This window comes from Nematolebias whitei, chromosome 11, assembly GCF_014905685.2.
Source record: "Nematolebias whitei isolate Nwh7 chromosome 11, NemWhi1, whole genome shotgun sequence".
Taxonomy (NCBI): Eukaryota; Metazoa; Chordata; class Actinopteri; order Cyprinodontiformes; family Rivulidae; genus Nematolebias; species Nematolebias whitei.
In genome coordinates, this window is record NC_056508.1 from 25,711,406 (window position 1) to 25,728,208 (window position 16,803).

The following is a 16,803-nucleotide window of genomic DNA, read 5'->3' on the forward strand; positions in this document are numbered from 1 at the left end:
GTCAGGTGGAGGTGAGCCCTCTGGAGAATGCCATTTACGTGGTGGAGAATAAAACCCAGGAGCTGCGGACTTTGATCAGCCAGTACCAGCACAGGCAGCACCATGGCAACATCAACCCGCTCAGCATGTGCCTCAACGGCGTCATCGACGCCGCTGTGAACGGAGGCATCGCTAGATATCAGGAGGTACTGCTGCGGGGCGCAGGGAGGGGGAGCGGCGTGCAACAATGATGACTGTCATACTGGTGTTGTGATGAACCTTTATCTCTTTGTTCCATCCTCTGCAACAGGCTTTTTTTGATAAGGACTACATCAGCAGTCACCCTGAGGACACAGAGAGGATCACACATCTGAAGGACCTCATGCAGGAGCAGGTCAGATCTGGTTTGATATGGATCTACTTGGAGAACACAGTGTCACTAATAAAGATATGTTTTTAATGCTTTTGACCCCACAGGTGCACATTCTTGGAGTGGGGCTGGCTGTTCATGAGAAACTGGTGCACCCAGAAATGCGCCCTCTGCACAAAAAGCTTGTGGATCAGTTCCACATGATGAGGACGGGTTTGCACCATGTGAGTAAGCTTACACATGACCACGTTCTTAACACTAATGCCTCCTTCCATTGCACTAAAAGGAAGCCCAACGATCAATGGTTGGGTGTTGGGTGTTTTTATGTAACAGCTGTTTGCAGACAAGTTTTTCATTGCATTCATGAGTGTGCATGTAGGAACAGCATGTTGTGTATTTTGATTATTGGAATGGATGATGGTGTGAGCTGTGTAAATATTCAGAGCAGTATATGGTTGGGTCCCAGCAGTGTGTTCCCGGCGTTGATCGGTTTGGCCCGGCAGGCTGTTCGGGGGTCAACTCTCCCAGAGGCATCCTCTCCTCCCACAACCACATGAGTCCTGAGAGTGTACGCCTCATGCACAGGCACAGGTCAGTCACCAGGACTCTTATCTACCTGACTGTGACATTTCTCTGAACTTTACCTTGACTGAACTCGACATAAATGTTTCCCAAGCACATCAAATGTTTAAACTTAATTTCCATCCAGGGGAGAACCCCATACAGCATTTTAGATTAAAAAACTGACTCTATCTCGAAACAATGTCTTTAAAGGGACATTTCAAGTCTTTCGAAGTGTGTCTTTATTGAAAGAGTATTTACAATCAATATTTTACCAGCTGTAGATAACTGTTTGAATGTCCTCAGTTTGGAGTAATAGAGTTTAAGTCTGACTGAATAGATGAGCTACTGGCTAGTCCAAGCAGGGCCAGCACCGAAGTGGATTTCTTCTGTCTTAAAACAACTATAGTCTTAAAAATGTCATAGATGTTCATGCAAACGCTATTTAAAAACCTTTACATTACTGCCAGTCTCACATAAAACAGTTATTCAATCAGAAATTAAATGACATGTTTACAAGACTGCACCAGAAGGGCTACAGCTAGCTGCTGCTGCTGCTATTTAGATTCAAAAATATTCCCAGAAATCCATGTGTATAACTGTGAAGTGCAAAATGTATGACCTTATAAAGGTTTGTACATTATTGTTTTGATTGAAAACAAAATTTTTAGATTTATTGAAAGTTGAGAGAATCCACTTTGGTCCTGGTCCTGATTAACTGCTGGCTTGTTGGTCCAATCAGTATCATTTTAATTGATCAAAGAAGGTTCCATTGAGATCTGCATCTCTTCTTCCTGTCATGGTCGAAAGCACAGCTCAGGTACTGTTGAGAACGGTCATGCAAAGGGTTCGGTTAAGACGAACACAAGTAAAGACAAAGTTACACATAGATTAAAACGGGGTAAACACAGTGAGAAATCAAAAAGAAACATACAATAAGTCCAATATGTTTCACCACCTGGTAAAACCAAGAAATTCAGTTATTGTTTTCTTCAGGGCAGTTTTTGAAGTTCTTTCAAGTGTGAAGAGAGGAGAGTGTCAAAAAGTTAGTTGTTATTCTTGAGACTTCAAAGATGTGGGGCAAAAGAGAAACATAGTTTTACAAAGTTCTGAATGTTCCATATAACTGGATCTTTGAATTGGACCAACATAATAACTTTTTAATCTTGTTCCCTGAACCACACTCCAAAAGATCTAAACCATCCCTTTAACGTTTTTTTATATTTTAACAACTATGCAATGCAGAATATCTAACTTTGAGAAGGAACCACAATCTAAATGCTGCATGAACAAAACTCTTCAATAGAACCCCAGAGGTCCAGAAGAAGCTCCTTTACTAAAGATGGGGATTCAGAAATCTGAATGGCTGAATGATTTACGACATCGTCTTTGTCCTGCAGCCCTCTGAACCTGCAGGGGTCGATCCGGCACTCCTCCTCCTCCCTGTCCTCCCACACGTCGAGCGAGGCCGGGAACTTGGTCATAATGACCGACGGGCTGATGGGCGAGCACCCCGAGGAGGCGTTACACATGCAGGTACGACTCCCGGTGTCTGCTCACGTCACAGTGTGCAACTCCTGCATTTAATGGCGACAAATATACAGTAACTTAAAGTATTATGCCTTTAAAGTAATTTCCATTCACTTAAATACAAGATGTTGAATACAGCTTTTTAATTCTGGAATCTAACCTGTTTTTCAGCCGAGCCCATCCTCCTCCAGTTTGAGCTCAATCCGCTCTAATTCCTCTCAGATTATCAACTCTGCTCCGTCAAGTGCCAGAGGTAAGAAACATCAAACTCGGTCCTGTCCTGTACGTTTTCCTCATAATTCATGTCTGAACGGTCTTTAACCACACACAGCAGCAACAATAGATTCATGGTTTAAGAATATTTTGGAACTGAAGACAGTATGTGCTTTAAAAACAGAGATGTGATATATTTAATATTTATCCATCCATCCATTATCTTTACCCGCTTATTCCATTTTGGGTCACGGGGGTCGCTGGTGCCCATGTCCAGCAATCACTGTGCGAGGGGCGGGGTACACCCTGGACGGGTCGCAAGTCCATCACAGGGCCACATGGAGACAAACGAGACAAACAACCATTCACTCTCCCACTCACACCTAGGGACAATTTAGAGTTACCAATCAGCCTAACATGCATGTTTTTGGTCTGTGGGAGGAAACCGGAGTACCTGGAGGAAACCCACGCATGCACGGAGAGAACATGCAAACTCCACCCAGAAGGCCCCTGGACCGGGGTTTGAACCAAGGACCTGCTCGCTGAGAGGCAGCAGCTCTACCAGTTGCGCCACCGTGCTGCCCTATTTAATATTTATATTAATATTTATTTAAAAAAAATGTTTTCCCTGATTCTATCTTTTTGCAGGCTCGCCGTCTTTGCCTGATAAGACCAAACACAACCGAGAAGTGATGATGCTTTTGCCGTCTCACCGTGAGAGGGCCAACAACATGTACTACAATATGGCAGAGAATGGACAGGTGCGGCACATGGACAGTGCCATGACCGACCGTGTGTTAGTGTGTTAGAAGCATCTGTTGCAAAATGTGGAAAATCATTCAAAGTAAGATGTTTCTTTCCTCTTCAGCAGAATAACCACATGCAGCGTGCCTTACCTCAGCAAGTTAGCCCCTGTAAGCCTTGTGCAGATGTTCACATGAACCTACCAGAGAAAGGTAACCTCTGAGGATGGTGAAGTATTCCCATGTGCATGAGATGTTTGGGATATGATGTATTTTGGACATTTGGTTCTGCTTCCAGTATTTCCAAATGCTTCCAGCAGCTGGAGCCTGGATGGAGACAACAGGGAGCAAATGTCCTACATGTCAGCTTCCACTGGAGGTGTGATCATGCCTGCTGTGCCTCCCAGATCCTTCCCATCAGGTACTTTCTCATCCCACCTCACAGTTAAGCTTTCACATCTCAGATTTATTACCTTTCGTTGCTCCATCAAGTCAAAGTTTTGTTCCCTACAGGAGCTGCTAGCTGTGTGAAGTTTAGGATTGTTGTTAAAGTCTTTCTCTGCACCTGTTTTAATACAAGTCTGTCTTTGCAGGACATTTTATGATGCATTGTGATGCATTTCACCACCAGAACAGTGACCCTCCTCCTTCTTTGCCTGTTCGATCTCTCCGAAAGGTACCTCAGACTGTGCATATTAAATGTGACACGACGAAGCTTGACAATTTTAAAAGCAGCAAATATTATATAAATATAACAACAAACAAAAAATTTGAGCTGTATTTTTTTATAGGTGAAAAACTTATTTCAGCAGCTTTTTCAGTTTTATTTTTTACATTTTTTATTGGATCAATGTTAGGATACTGAAACTTATATTCTTAAACATCACAATAAAGTTAAATCATGTCATCTGGACAGATTCTTCTTGGTTGAAACGTTTCATCTTTATCTGAAAGACCGTCGGTCTGAGACCTGCCAACAAACTCTGGAGTATAAATAGCACCTTTTCAAAGTGGTTTAAACCAGTTTGCTGTGGAATTCCCAGAAACTGGCTTTTCACATGTAAAAGGGGACCATCAGTCTAAACCAGGGGTCTGCAGCCTTTGTGATCAAAACAGACATTTCTGCCCTTTCGTTCACTAAATTAAACGTGTTCAGAGCTGCAAAACTTGCTACAATTGTCATTATCAACTGGTGGCCCACGGGCCACTTTAAGTTTGTTAGAGGGGCTTTTCTGGCCATTAGGGGTGAAATTATAAAACTAGAAACATCCAATGAATGTTAATATTTATTGATATTTTTACATTTTGAGACAAAAGAAAAGATTGGATTCCATTCATCCATCCATCCATTATCTTTACCTGCTTCTTCCTTTATGGGTCATGGGGGACACCAGTGCCCGTGTCCAGCTATCACTGTGAGAGAGGCGGGGGACACCCTGGACAGGCCACAAGTCCATATATATATATATGTATAATTTTTACCAATTTTTAAAAAACTAAAACAATGAACTGTGCTGGCATATGCATTTTTTTTTTTATTGTGGAGAAATTGAGTATCCTACTTTGAAGAAATAAAGCATAAAGTTAAAGTGAGTATAATTTAATCTGTGTATTATTACAAAATACTAGTATCCACATAATTGCAAAGGAAATGATAGGAAAACTGCTAAAACTAGTCTTTTTTTTTTGTTGTGGGTATAACATCCTATAAAATTCATTGTTTTATGTCAGTTTTGGTCAAAGCTTGAAAGAGCCACTGTGGAGGGACCAAAGAGCCACATGTGGCTCCAGAGCCTCAGGTTGCAGACCCCTGGTCTACACAATCGATCATCAGTGAATAACAAATTGTTAGAGACCTGATGGCCGCTTGCTTCTCACCGAACCAGCCTGAGGACAACCTGGCCAAAATGGTTAAAATAAAGTCCTGATGTAAGCTCAGTCATCCTGGTAAATAAATCATAAAAAAAAGTTAAATCAAGTCATCTGGACAGATTCTTCTTGTATGAAACATTTCTGGACATTTAGTTAATAAACATTATTGTACAAAGACCTAGCATCATTCCTCATTTCCTTATATTTTGCTTCCAAGGAGCCAGGCTTGCCGTTCATATTTTAAAGTGGTCTTTTTTTTTTAATTATTCAGGCTTTCTGAAGGTCTTTCGAAGATTTTTGCAAAGTGATTTCCTCAGTATCTGACTAGTTTCACTAGAATACTTTTTTGTTTGTTTGTTTAAGTAACTTAGCTCTGACTTTTGAAGCATTCAGACATTAAAAGGCTCCTAAACTCAAGACATAAACGAGTGTTGTCGGCACAAGACCAACAACTTTGCAAAGAACTAACTGTAATTTGGAGGCTTTTATTGTTACCAGCACTCTGTCACAATGACACAGATTGTTCCAAATCCTTTAGTTGAATCTATAAAAATACCAAATATAACGCAGATTGACAAACACAACGTAGCGTTTTAGCACCTACAAGGTGATTCCCAAAGAGTGATCAGATGAAAACTCAAACTAATGAAGATGATCAAGAAAAGAACAATCCAAGTCTCAGGTCATGTATTTGTAACAGATGTTTTTTTTATAGATCAAACCTTTTTTCTTTTGTACTTCACTTGTTCAAGTTCCTAATTGTTTAGGCACATAGTGCACAATAAGCAGTGTGTTCTTCTGGTCAGGACAACTCAAACATTTTTTTTAAACAACCATTACCAGTGGTATAGTCTACACGATATGCGGGTATATGGAGCATACCCACTAGAAAAGCTTAAGAATTTCAGTATACCCACTTAAAAGTGCCCAATGATACATGCCATATGATTAGGCACGTGTCTTTGATACGTTAAACGCTTCCATAACAATTTATCGGTATGCAGCTCTTGTTCATTACATTTGCTTATCCAGCAAATTATTGTATAATTAATACAAAGCCAACTGTTGTACAAAGTTTGTTGTACATTTATCCAAATATAAACATAAGATACATTTTGAAATGTTCAATATGCTTAAAAATCAAAATAATTTGACGATTACATTGTACTAACCAGTGTACTTTGGTTTCTAAGCACAGTATACGGACTGACCGCAGTAAAGTTAGTTTTACGTTGGGCGTTGGACATTTGTGCTCTGTGGCTTCAGCGGTGTCCAACATCCAACATAAAACTAACTTCACCACGGTATACCCACTACAACAATGTAGACTACACCACTGAGAAAGTCTAAAGAACTATTGGAAGCACACACTGCACATATGAGTGCGTTGAACGGTTTGGTGGAATTTAAGAGTAATCGTTGTGATCCAGAGAACCTCACCACTGAAAGCCGCTGTGTTTGTCTCTGCAGTCTCCTCTCCACCCGATCCCTGGCTCCCCCACCAGTCCTCAGTCAGCTCTGGGGGGCAGTAACTCCACCCTGTCGGGCAGCGCCAGTAGCGGCGTTTCGTCTCTTAGTGAAAGTAACTTTGGAGGTCAGTATCCTGATCCCGGTCCCATCAGGAATGATGCCTTGGAGCCTCTTCCCAGTCACTTGTGGTCCCCCCCTGACGAGTACCTGGCCTCCCCCTACCTGCACATGCACTATGGCGGACCAGAAATCGACTCCATGGACCAGGTTCGGCCCTTCCATTACCGCAACCCTGCGTCGCACCCGCACACACATCCTCACGCTCACACCCACTCTGGGCTTGACAGCCACTCCCATGGCCCACCCCCCCACCACCACATTCCCACTCACGGCCCTCACCACATCCCTTACCGCAGGCCACAGCCTCCAGCTGTGCCCCCCAAACCCTATCTGAGAGAGGGCTGCATCCCAGAGGAGGAGCTGACGCCCCAGCCCATCCCGCTGCCTCGCAGGATCTTCCACTCCCCCCACGGCCACAGGGAGGACCCCGGGAAACACGCCTGGGAGCAGTGCATCAGTGAGGAGCACGAGGAAAATCAGTGATGGGGGAGACGCCGTGAAGCTACAGCCTGCATCACTGCTCCACGTGCAGCTAAAAGATATCTGCTGAACAATGAGACCAACTGATCAAAAGATGATATTGATTGTACACAGCTGTACAACTCGTCTGTGAGCATGTTTCTTTCCCATTTGAAAATAACACGAGAAGTTTTGTGGAACCGTTTCGCCACGATCATAGCCAACATGATCCCACAAGCAGTCCACTCTGAACGCTCTTCTTGTTGCTTTTCATGTCGTTTTCACAGCAAAGTAACTGCAGAAGGTCGCTGCTCACAGCCGAGTGACTTCTCTCGTTGAAATGCTTCATATATACGGATAATTATTTTGATAAATTTGCTACATTCTAGTGTTTTCAAAGGCTTGAGCCCATTACGTTTTTCCAAAAACACTGTTAAGTGCTCCTTAATAGTGAATCATATCAAATGGCGCACTGTAATACGTGTTGCTGCTGGGCTCTCATCAATCACCGGTCTTTAAGGCTGAACGTGCAGCTCTCGTCTTGGACATGAAAAGTCATGAACTTTTTCCCCATTCGTACCACGCGTATGGACGCCTATGTGAATGTATTCAGATGAGATGTTCTGCTCGTGCTGCACAAGCTGCATATCCCAGTTTTTGTTGAAGTGCTTTACAGTCTCCACGTGTCTGTTTTTTGTGGTGAAGATGTCTCAAGAGGAACGGGAGCAGACTGGCTGGACGGAGGGTTTGAACCGAGGACATAAAGGTGTCAGCTTTCATGTCCATGGTCAATGAAGAACACACACACAAAAAAAAATTCGCTTCACACCTCGACTCTCAGAATCGACGCCGCTGCCTCCGTCTTGGTTTCTCCCGCCATCTTTGTTTCCGTCTCTGCGTGGCGTCAGGTCAGCAGCGCGGGCCGGACATGGATAGCTGCAGCGGCGCTCGCTTGTAACCGATGACTCTGCTGCAGAGCTCACACAGATGGGGTTGGAGTCGCCTACCTGCCTTAAGTGCACTCAAATGCAGTTTGACCTCTCATCTGGACTCTCATTCAGCCATTTCCACTTTGACTACCGAGGGGGAAAAATCTACCTAATGTTTTTATATGGTCTCATTCTGCTTTGGCTCCAGATTGTCGTTTTGGAGCACTAATAGTTCCCTTTCTCGCTCGCCTTCTGTTGTTTGAAACTGATTATGTGTTTTAGGAGAACGTTGAAGATGGACAGACAGAAAACAGAGAGGTTTCCTTTTTTCTTTTTCTTAATTTGTGGAGTGGAGAAACAGCGCTGGAAGGATATAGCTAATATTTGAACACTTCCTTGTTTTCCTTTACTTTCGGGCAGGTGGAAGCTTTGTGTTGCTGCACATCAAGTTGTCAGCTGACTAGAGGAGATCTATTTTTGTATGTGAGATCATGAGTTGTGTAAGCATGTTGCGGAAACACACACACACACACAGAAGGCCCAGGTACTGCAGAGGCTGCTGTGCTTCGTATGAAGTCAAGGTTAGTAGATATATATAGTTTGTGAGTATCTCGTGTGAGTCCGACAGGACAACTGGCGACTGAAGTGATACTCAGAATATAAGTACAATAGAATTTTTCAATGTAAATTCTGTTATTGTACATACGGCAGTATTGTGAAATATTTTTGAGAATTATCGCAGATGCCCTAAAAAAAGGTTTATTGTTGTTTTGTGTATATACATGTACTCAAGAGATCAATGTAATTGATAAATACCTATAATCAGTGTTTGGAAAAGGACAAATTCACTAGACTGTGGCTGTCTCCACCATTCTTCTCATACAGATTCTTTATACACTTTTCAATGTGCTTTCCTGTACATATGGTGTTAGCATGATCAAAAGTGTTTGGTGGTAAAAGTGGTTTTCCTACTCCCATAAATGCTGTGGTATGGAGTTCATTAACAATGCCAAACATTAAAGACAATCTTTTATCAGCTCTAACTTCTCCCCTTAGCCTTTTTCTTTGCTGTTCTTGGGTGTACAGTTCCTGTTAGTGAACAGCAGAGGGTGCTGCTAGACACTGAATAATGCAGCGAATCTGAAAGAAAGGCATGAGCTCTTTTTCTCTGTTCTGTGACAGTTTGTTGGGCTGAAGTGTGTGTGTCCTTGTTTTGTTTTTCATACCTTTTAGGACCTTTTCTGGTGTAAGCATCAGCCTTCTGAGGACCTGTAGTCCCTATAGGGACCAAATCTTTATATGGTAGAGCATCATTTGTGTGTTAATGTTTTTATTATTATTATTATTATTATTATTATTATTATTATTATTATTATTATTATAAAGTTTATTAATTTTTTTAAACAAAACAAAACAATTCTATATACAATAAGAAATACAATCACAAATAAAATGAAAGGCAGCAGAAAGAAGAAAAAAAAATCTGTCCTTTTTGACCCAAAAATCAATTCAAACAATAATAATCTTCAAATAACAAAAACAAAATAAATAACTCCTTCTCGAGCATTAATTCATAAAAATACACATTAGGCTATTTCATTTTTTTTTTACAAATCAACTTTGATCATTCTCTTAAACATACATGTTGATCTGGCATTTTTCATATCACTCTCCAGATTATTCCATAATCTAATTCTTTGAATTGAAGTATGGGGTCCCTTCAAACTAGTTCTAAATTTTGGTTTCACAAATATCTCTATCCTCTTAAGATTATAACAACTCTCTCTTTTAACAAAATTTAACTGGATATTTAAAGGTAATGTGTTATTATGAGCCCTATACATAACTGATAAAATACTATAACCTACCAAATCATGGAACGTCAATAACTTCAGTTGATAAAATATTGAACTTGATGGGTGACAGTAATGCTTCCTGGTAATAATTCTTACAGCTCTTTTCTGTAAAACAAAAATAGGATTTGTAATTGTTTTGCACGCTTTCCCGCAAACATCAATACAATAAATTAAGTGTGGAACAATTATTGCATTGTACAACATATACAGAACTTTATCATTCAATAAGTCCCGTACTTTGTATAGTACTGCAATATATTTAGCTATTTTTATTCTTACATCATTTATGTGATGTTTCCATGTCAGTTTTTCATCAACAATAACGCCCAAAAACTTCACCTAAATCTACAAATCTCAACACCCTCGACTTTAAATGGAACCTTGACAGTTCTCTTTTTATGCTTGAATATCATATAGTTAGTTTTATCTAAGTTTAATGATAATTTATTAAGTTTAAACCAAGTTCGTGCTTTCATAAATTCTGTCTCCTCTATATCTTTACCCAAACAAAATAATGTGGTATCATCTGCAAATAGAACACATTTAAGGAGTCCTGTCATAGTTACCAAGTCATTCACATATAAAATAAATAACTTTTGTCCAAGTACAGAACCTTGAGGAACTTCACATGTGATATTACTGAGGTCAGATCTTACATCAATAATTTGTACAAACTGTTTCCTATCTTTCAAATAGCTAGATATCCACTGTAGTGCTAGTCCTCTAATGTCATATTTATAAATTTTTTCAAAGAGAATATTGTGGTCAGTAGTATTGAATTTTTTCTTTAAATCAACAAAAATACTAACACAATATTGTTTTAGATCAACAACAGTTATTTGTTCAATCAATTCCATGAGAACCATTGATGTAGAGTGTTTTGCTCTAAACCCATACTGACTGCTACTTAGAATATTTTGTTTAGCAATAAATTGATCTAATCTGGTCACAAATAATTTTTCTAAAATTTTTGAAAACCATGGTAACAAGTTTAAGGCTAAAGTATGAATTAAGGTAAGGTTAGGAAGTATATCCTGTAACTGTTAGTAGTATCCCAGTTAGAATGAATGGAAGTCAGAGTAACATCTCAATAAGGATTAAAAACCAAACATGTGTTTGTAAGATAGGAGCATGACATAATACTTGAGACGAAAACGAAAGAAAACTGATGTCCTTGATTTCACTAAAGTAAGTATCACTCCACTTTCCTATTTTATTAAAACCTTTTGTTTTATGATTTGTTCTGTTAAAATGTGGCCTTCACTGTTTAGTTGTAGTTTGTGGGAGAGTGGTGGCGCAGAGGTTAGAAGATGGGCCTGTGATCGGAAAGTCGCAGATTCAACTCCCAGTACCGTCAACATCAAAATGTGGGTGGAAAAGGTGAAAACACCCACACCTGCCTCCACCCTCATTCACCCCACTTTGGGCCCCTGAGCAAGGCCATTAACCCCCACCATCTGCTCCCTAAACAGGTCTCTTTTGAAAATGAATTCTCGTGGCTCAATGAGACTACCTGGATAAATAAAGGATAAATGAAAATGAAAATAGTTATGTTTGTAATTAATGATGTATTAAAAAAAAAACTAAAATTTATTTTAGAAAAAACATCAAGAAATCAAAGTGCAGCATTGCTTAAACAACTAAATCCTAAAGTGGGTTTTATTTAATGTCATGTTTTGGAAAAAAAATAGTTGTCTTTTTTCTACTTTGTGAATGGTTTTCTGATTTGTTGTCTTGTTTTCAAAAATGTCTTCTTCTTATTTTTATTCTTCTTCTGACTTTTCCCTCTTCAGGGGTCTCCACAGTGAGTCATCCTCCTCCATCTCTGTCCTCTGCATCCTCTGTCCTCACTCCAACTACCTCCATGTCCTCTCTAACTGCATCCATATACAGTATCTCCTATTTGTCTGTTTCCTGGCAGCTGCATTTCTAACATCCTTCCACCAGTATACCCACTGTCCCTCCTCTGGACATGTCCAAACCATCTCAGTCTGGCCTCTCTAACTTTATCTCCCATTTGTTCAACTTGTACTGTACCTTTGATGATCTCATTCTTAATCTTTTCCATCTTTGTCGCTAAGGAGAACCTCAACATCTTCATTTCTGCCACTTATTTCTCCTGTCTTTTTGTCCATGTCTCTGTCCCCAGATCATACAACATAGCTGGTCTCACCACTGCCTTGTAAACTTTTCCTGTGATCTTTGTTGACACCCTTTTGTCACAAATCACTCCTGAAACTTTTCTCCATCCACTCCATCCTGCCTGGATTCTCTTCTTCACCTCTTTACCACACCCCATTTTCCTGGACAGTGGACCCCAAGTACTTGAAGTCCTGCACCTTTGTGAACTCTGCTCCTTGTAGCCTCACTGTTCCACCGGCCTCCCTCTCATTCACACACATGTACTCTGTCTTACAACGGCTGACTTTCATTCCTCTTCTTTCAAGTACATACCTCCACCTCTCCAAAATTCTCTTCCACCTGTTCCCTGTTCTCACCACAGATCACAATGTCATCTGCAAACATCATAGTCCACGAGGTTTCCTGCCTGACCTCATCTGTTAGTCGTTTCATTTCCAGAGCAAACAAGAGGGGGCTCAGAGCCGATCCTTGATGAACTCCCACTTCTGATAATTTTATATACAGTATTTTTTTAAATCTTTTTTTCTTTATTAGATTAATTCTGTATTAATTAATGCAGTCAAACGTCACAGGCTTAAATAATGTGGCATATTCATACAGCAGAAGAAAACAAATCAGAGTTAAGCTCAAAAATATTACTTTACAAAAGACTGCTTTTATAAAGCCGTGGAAAGTTCTTGAAGGTAAACGTATCTCCTACTGCCAAAGTTTTAAACTAACATCTCACACGATCTTCTAGTGCTTGGAGTATGTAATGAGGATAACTCAGATTCCAGCACATCAGACGTTCAGTATCTGAGCAAAACTGACTAAATTATAGCCGTCTTTGTGTTGGCTAAGGTTAATAAATGTCACAGCCGTCTTGATTTATAATGACTCCAAAAATTACTCGGTTGTAGATGAACTTCCAAAGATTACTTTCTGGGAGTTTCATTAAAATTAGACAAGAGGTTCATGAGATATTTTGCTAACAGACACTCACCCTCCACTCTGAGACACATAGACACAAACATGGTGGCCTAGGTTTAATGGTGGTCAGTGAATGATAACATTTATGATGCAGGACAAGAAGAAAAAACAAGAGTTTGGATAAAAGGCAACTCTTTACAATAACTGTGCTTATAGTGCATGAATAAGGAGGTAATTACCCAGGTATTAAACCATTAACAAGCAGTTGCAAAGTGTTAAATAAGAAAGTGACACATTTCTAGCCTACATCTGTTTGCTTCATCCACTGGATTTTCCACATCAAATGTTCATTAATAGGTGAGAATAACAAGTCGAGTGACAAACAGTTCATGAAAACAAAAGAAAACACCAATTTACTTAAACCATCATAACGTAGGCTGCACCAACAAGAATACTTTGTTTATTAATAAAGTGATTGGTATCTGATCAAGAAACCAAATCTAAAGCGTTTCTCAATTGTTTATAAGGGTATTCTTGCTGTAAACTCTCAGTCTGTGTTTCTTTGTTCCCTTTCTCACAAACATCTCTGCTTTAGAACCTCGGCGGTTTTGTCCCGAGGGAACTGAAGAGAGACTACGCTTTGTTTCCGTCTCCGTCTGCACCCATACAGGCACATCATGGAGGCTGAGATCGCTCCTCCTCTGGGGGTTGCGTCGTTTCACTCTGCTGTTATTGTTTAGGGCGAGAGGGAACGATGATGAAAAGCATCTCTCACAGGTTCTGTCAACAAACATGACACGCTGTGTGAGAAGGAAGCAACGGCAACCTGAATCTGTTGTTGCACGTGTGTGTGTGTTTGTGCAGACACTTCAGTTTGACCCTGATTTGAACGCTCAGTGTTTGATGATTGTCTTCGGAGCAGCAGAAATAAAGTTACGAGACAGGTCCGACGGCCAAATCGGGAACAGAAAGACTTTTAATAAATGAAACAGTACTAATAAATAAAGATCAACCGGGTTTCACATTCAAAGTATAATCCAACAAAATTCATAAAATAAAAGATAAAAAAAAACACTGTTGGGACATTTACAAATTTTCTTAAAAACTTCAAGAGGCAAAACAGACGTATAAAAGCATCTTACAGTAGAGCATTTGAGTTTGATTAGAGTTTACAAATTTATTGAAGGATAAATACTCATTTCTGACTTGAGATGTGAAAACTCTCCACCATGCGTCTCTCAGGTGAGATTACCATGTTGTTTTTAAATGATCAATAATAACAGTGATGAAGAAAGCGGTCCATCGATCTATGGGAAACTGACAAATCATCTATAATTGTAAATAACCTTTAATGGCATCATCCACTGGTCTCCATTGGTGCATCGTAGAACAACTCAGGAGCATCTCTTCCAGTGAATATGGCTACATCACCCCTTTTTTTGTTCGTTTTTAAATAATTATTTAAAAGAACACTGCAGCTGTCCGTTCAAACACACCGGGGCTTCGTTTCGTCAGTAGGGAGCAAACTTCTGTCTCTCCGGCTTTTTGATGCAGTTTGCTGAGGAGATTTTGGTGGTGTACGCAGCCAAGTTGGTGTGGGACGGCGCTGCTGTGGCAGCCACGGTGGGGGCCGGGCTGGACAGAGTCAGAAAGGGAACGGATTTCACCCCCAGTAGCCCGGAGAGTGGCATGGCACCGTACGGCGTGCTGAGCATGTGAGTTGGGGCTAGCGTGCCCACGGTGGCCAGGGTGGGAGCGGGCGAGGCAGCTGGGGAGGTGGGCTGGGTGAAAGCCATGTTGAGGTCGACTGAAGATGCCATGGTGGCTGCTTGGGCTGTGGACTTTGCTGTTTCTAAACTGTGGGGACAATGAAGGGGGGGGGGGGGGTGTTGGGGAAGAGACAGAATAGCTGTTGAAGCAAATTTCAGAAAAATGGATAAATTCCAGCATTTTTAAACTGTTAACAAAATTTGATGAGAATTTCTGTAGACATAAAGACTGAGTCAGTCTTTGAAGTAATGTTGATGGACTCTGCTGTGCTGAGAGCTACACATGCAACGAATAAATGTGGGGGTGTGAATAGTGCACTGTCATCCCTCTGTTTCCCCATTTCTCCATGAGAGAAGTCCATCCATCCATTTTCTTTACCCGTTTATTCCATTTTGGGTCACGGGGATCGCTGGTGCCCATGTCCAGCAATCACTGTGCGAGGGGCGGGGTACACCCTGGACAGGTCGCAAGTCCATCACAGAGACACATAGAGACAAACGAGACAAACAACCATTCACTCTCTCACTCACACCTAGAGACAATTTAGAGTTACCAATCAGCCTAACATGCATGTTTTTGGTCTGTGGGAGGAAACTGGAGTACCCGGAGAAAACCCACGCATGCACGGAGAGAACATGCAAACTCCACCCAGAAAGGCCCCTGGACCGGGATTTGAACCAGGGACCTGCTCGCTGAGAGGCAGCAGCTCTACCAGTTGCGCCACCGTGCTGCCCCATGAGAGAAGTCATTTCCTTAAAAACTTGGGAATAGTTTGCATGAAGAAAACCTGAGAAACTCTTCAAATGTAATATAGTAGTCCATCCCTACTTCACTGTTCGTTTTCGTGGACTCTCTCCATCGCGGTTTTTCGAAACAAGATTGGACATGACACACAATGGAGGATTGATGATGAGCTGCGCGATCGGCATGAATTTTTATTTAAAATAAACTATTTTAAATTATTTAGCACCTCCTGCACCTTTGTGCAGCCCACAGCTGTGGGAGAAGCTTCCTCTTGCAGCGTGTCAGACCTCCACTCTGAAGTGGAAAAGTGGGCGTGGCCGAGAGCGCTGGCAGGTGGCAGAGAGCTGAAATCATGACATGATGTGCTCTTTTAGAGCGTTTAGACTCTAAACTTTAGAGTTTAGAAACGTAGTTTAGAATATTGCAAGAGTGTGGGAAGGGTTTAAAACGGGGTTTTAAACACCATAAACGAAGGACTACTGTATAAATATAATAATACACATGGCTTTAAAACACCTAATAGCCTAATAAGTGAACATGTACAACAAATTAATAATTCATAATTAGTTCTTGTGTTCATTCGTTCATTTTCTTGACCCACTTTTACTTTCCAGGTCATGGGGAGCTGGTGTCCATGTCCAGCAGTCACTGTGCAAGAGACAGGGGACACCCAGGACACAAGTCCATCACAGAGACACATAAAAACAAACAGCCATTCACACTCTCACAGCGAGGGACCATTTAGAGTTACCAGCTAACCTAACGCGCTAACGTGAACGTTTTTTAGTCTGTAGGAAGAAAACCGGAGTGCCAGGAGAACCCATGCTTACATGGAGAGCAGAACCAAGGCCAGGAGGTAAACCATTAACATCCTTGTCGTAATGTGGCAGCGTTCACATTGCTCTGCTATGTTGCCCATTTATTTGTGTTGTACAACCAAATGTGATCATATGAATATGATTATTTAAATAAAATCCAATTTAATTTCCATACATTATCAAACAGGTAAATTTCCAATTGAGGTTCACAACAAGGTTTGTCTTGTGAATCATTTGACAGCTTCAAAGTACTACTACCCCCCCCCCCCCCTGGGACAAGATCACCCACCCCCCCCCTCACCCCCACCACCAACAACC

At 41.1% G+C, this 16,803-nt stretch overlaps 2 protein-coding genes across 2 annotated transcripts in view; one reads left to right on the plus strand and one right to left on the minus strand.

Annotated features, from left to right (window-relative positions):
• The window catches only part of dock3 (dedicator of cytokinesis 3), a 69,249-nt gene extending 61,550 nt beyond the window's left edge, over positions 1–7,699 (plus strand). Inside the window, 11 exon segments of the mRNA XM_037684461.1 lie at positions 6–185; positions 290–373; positions 457–573; positions 819–940; positions 2,311–2,446; positions 2,612–2,693; positions 3,302–3,414; positions 3,522–3,609; positions 3,695–3,817; positions 3,990–4,072; positions 6,739–7,699. Coding sequence (XP_037540389.1) covers positions 6–185; positions 290–373; positions 457–573; positions 819–940; positions 2,311–2,446; positions 2,612–2,693; positions 3,302–3,414; positions 3,522–3,609; positions 3,695–3,817; positions 3,990–4,072; positions 6,739–7,341 — 1,731 coding nt within the window. The 3' untranslated portion in view covers positions 7,342–7,699.
• A 6,760-nt stretch (positions 7,700–14,459) lies between these two features.
• LOC119417570 (poly(rC)-binding protein 4) overlaps positions 14,460–16,803 on the minus strand; it is a 55,948-nt gene continuing 53,604 nt past the window's right edge. Inside the window, exon 14 of the mRNA XM_037684806.1 lies at positions 14,460–15,010. Within this exon, the coding sequence (XP_037540734.1) occupies positions 14,665–15,010 (346 nt within the window). The 3' untranslated portion in view covers positions 14,460–14,664. The remainder of the gene's footprint in view (positions 15,011–16,803) is intronic.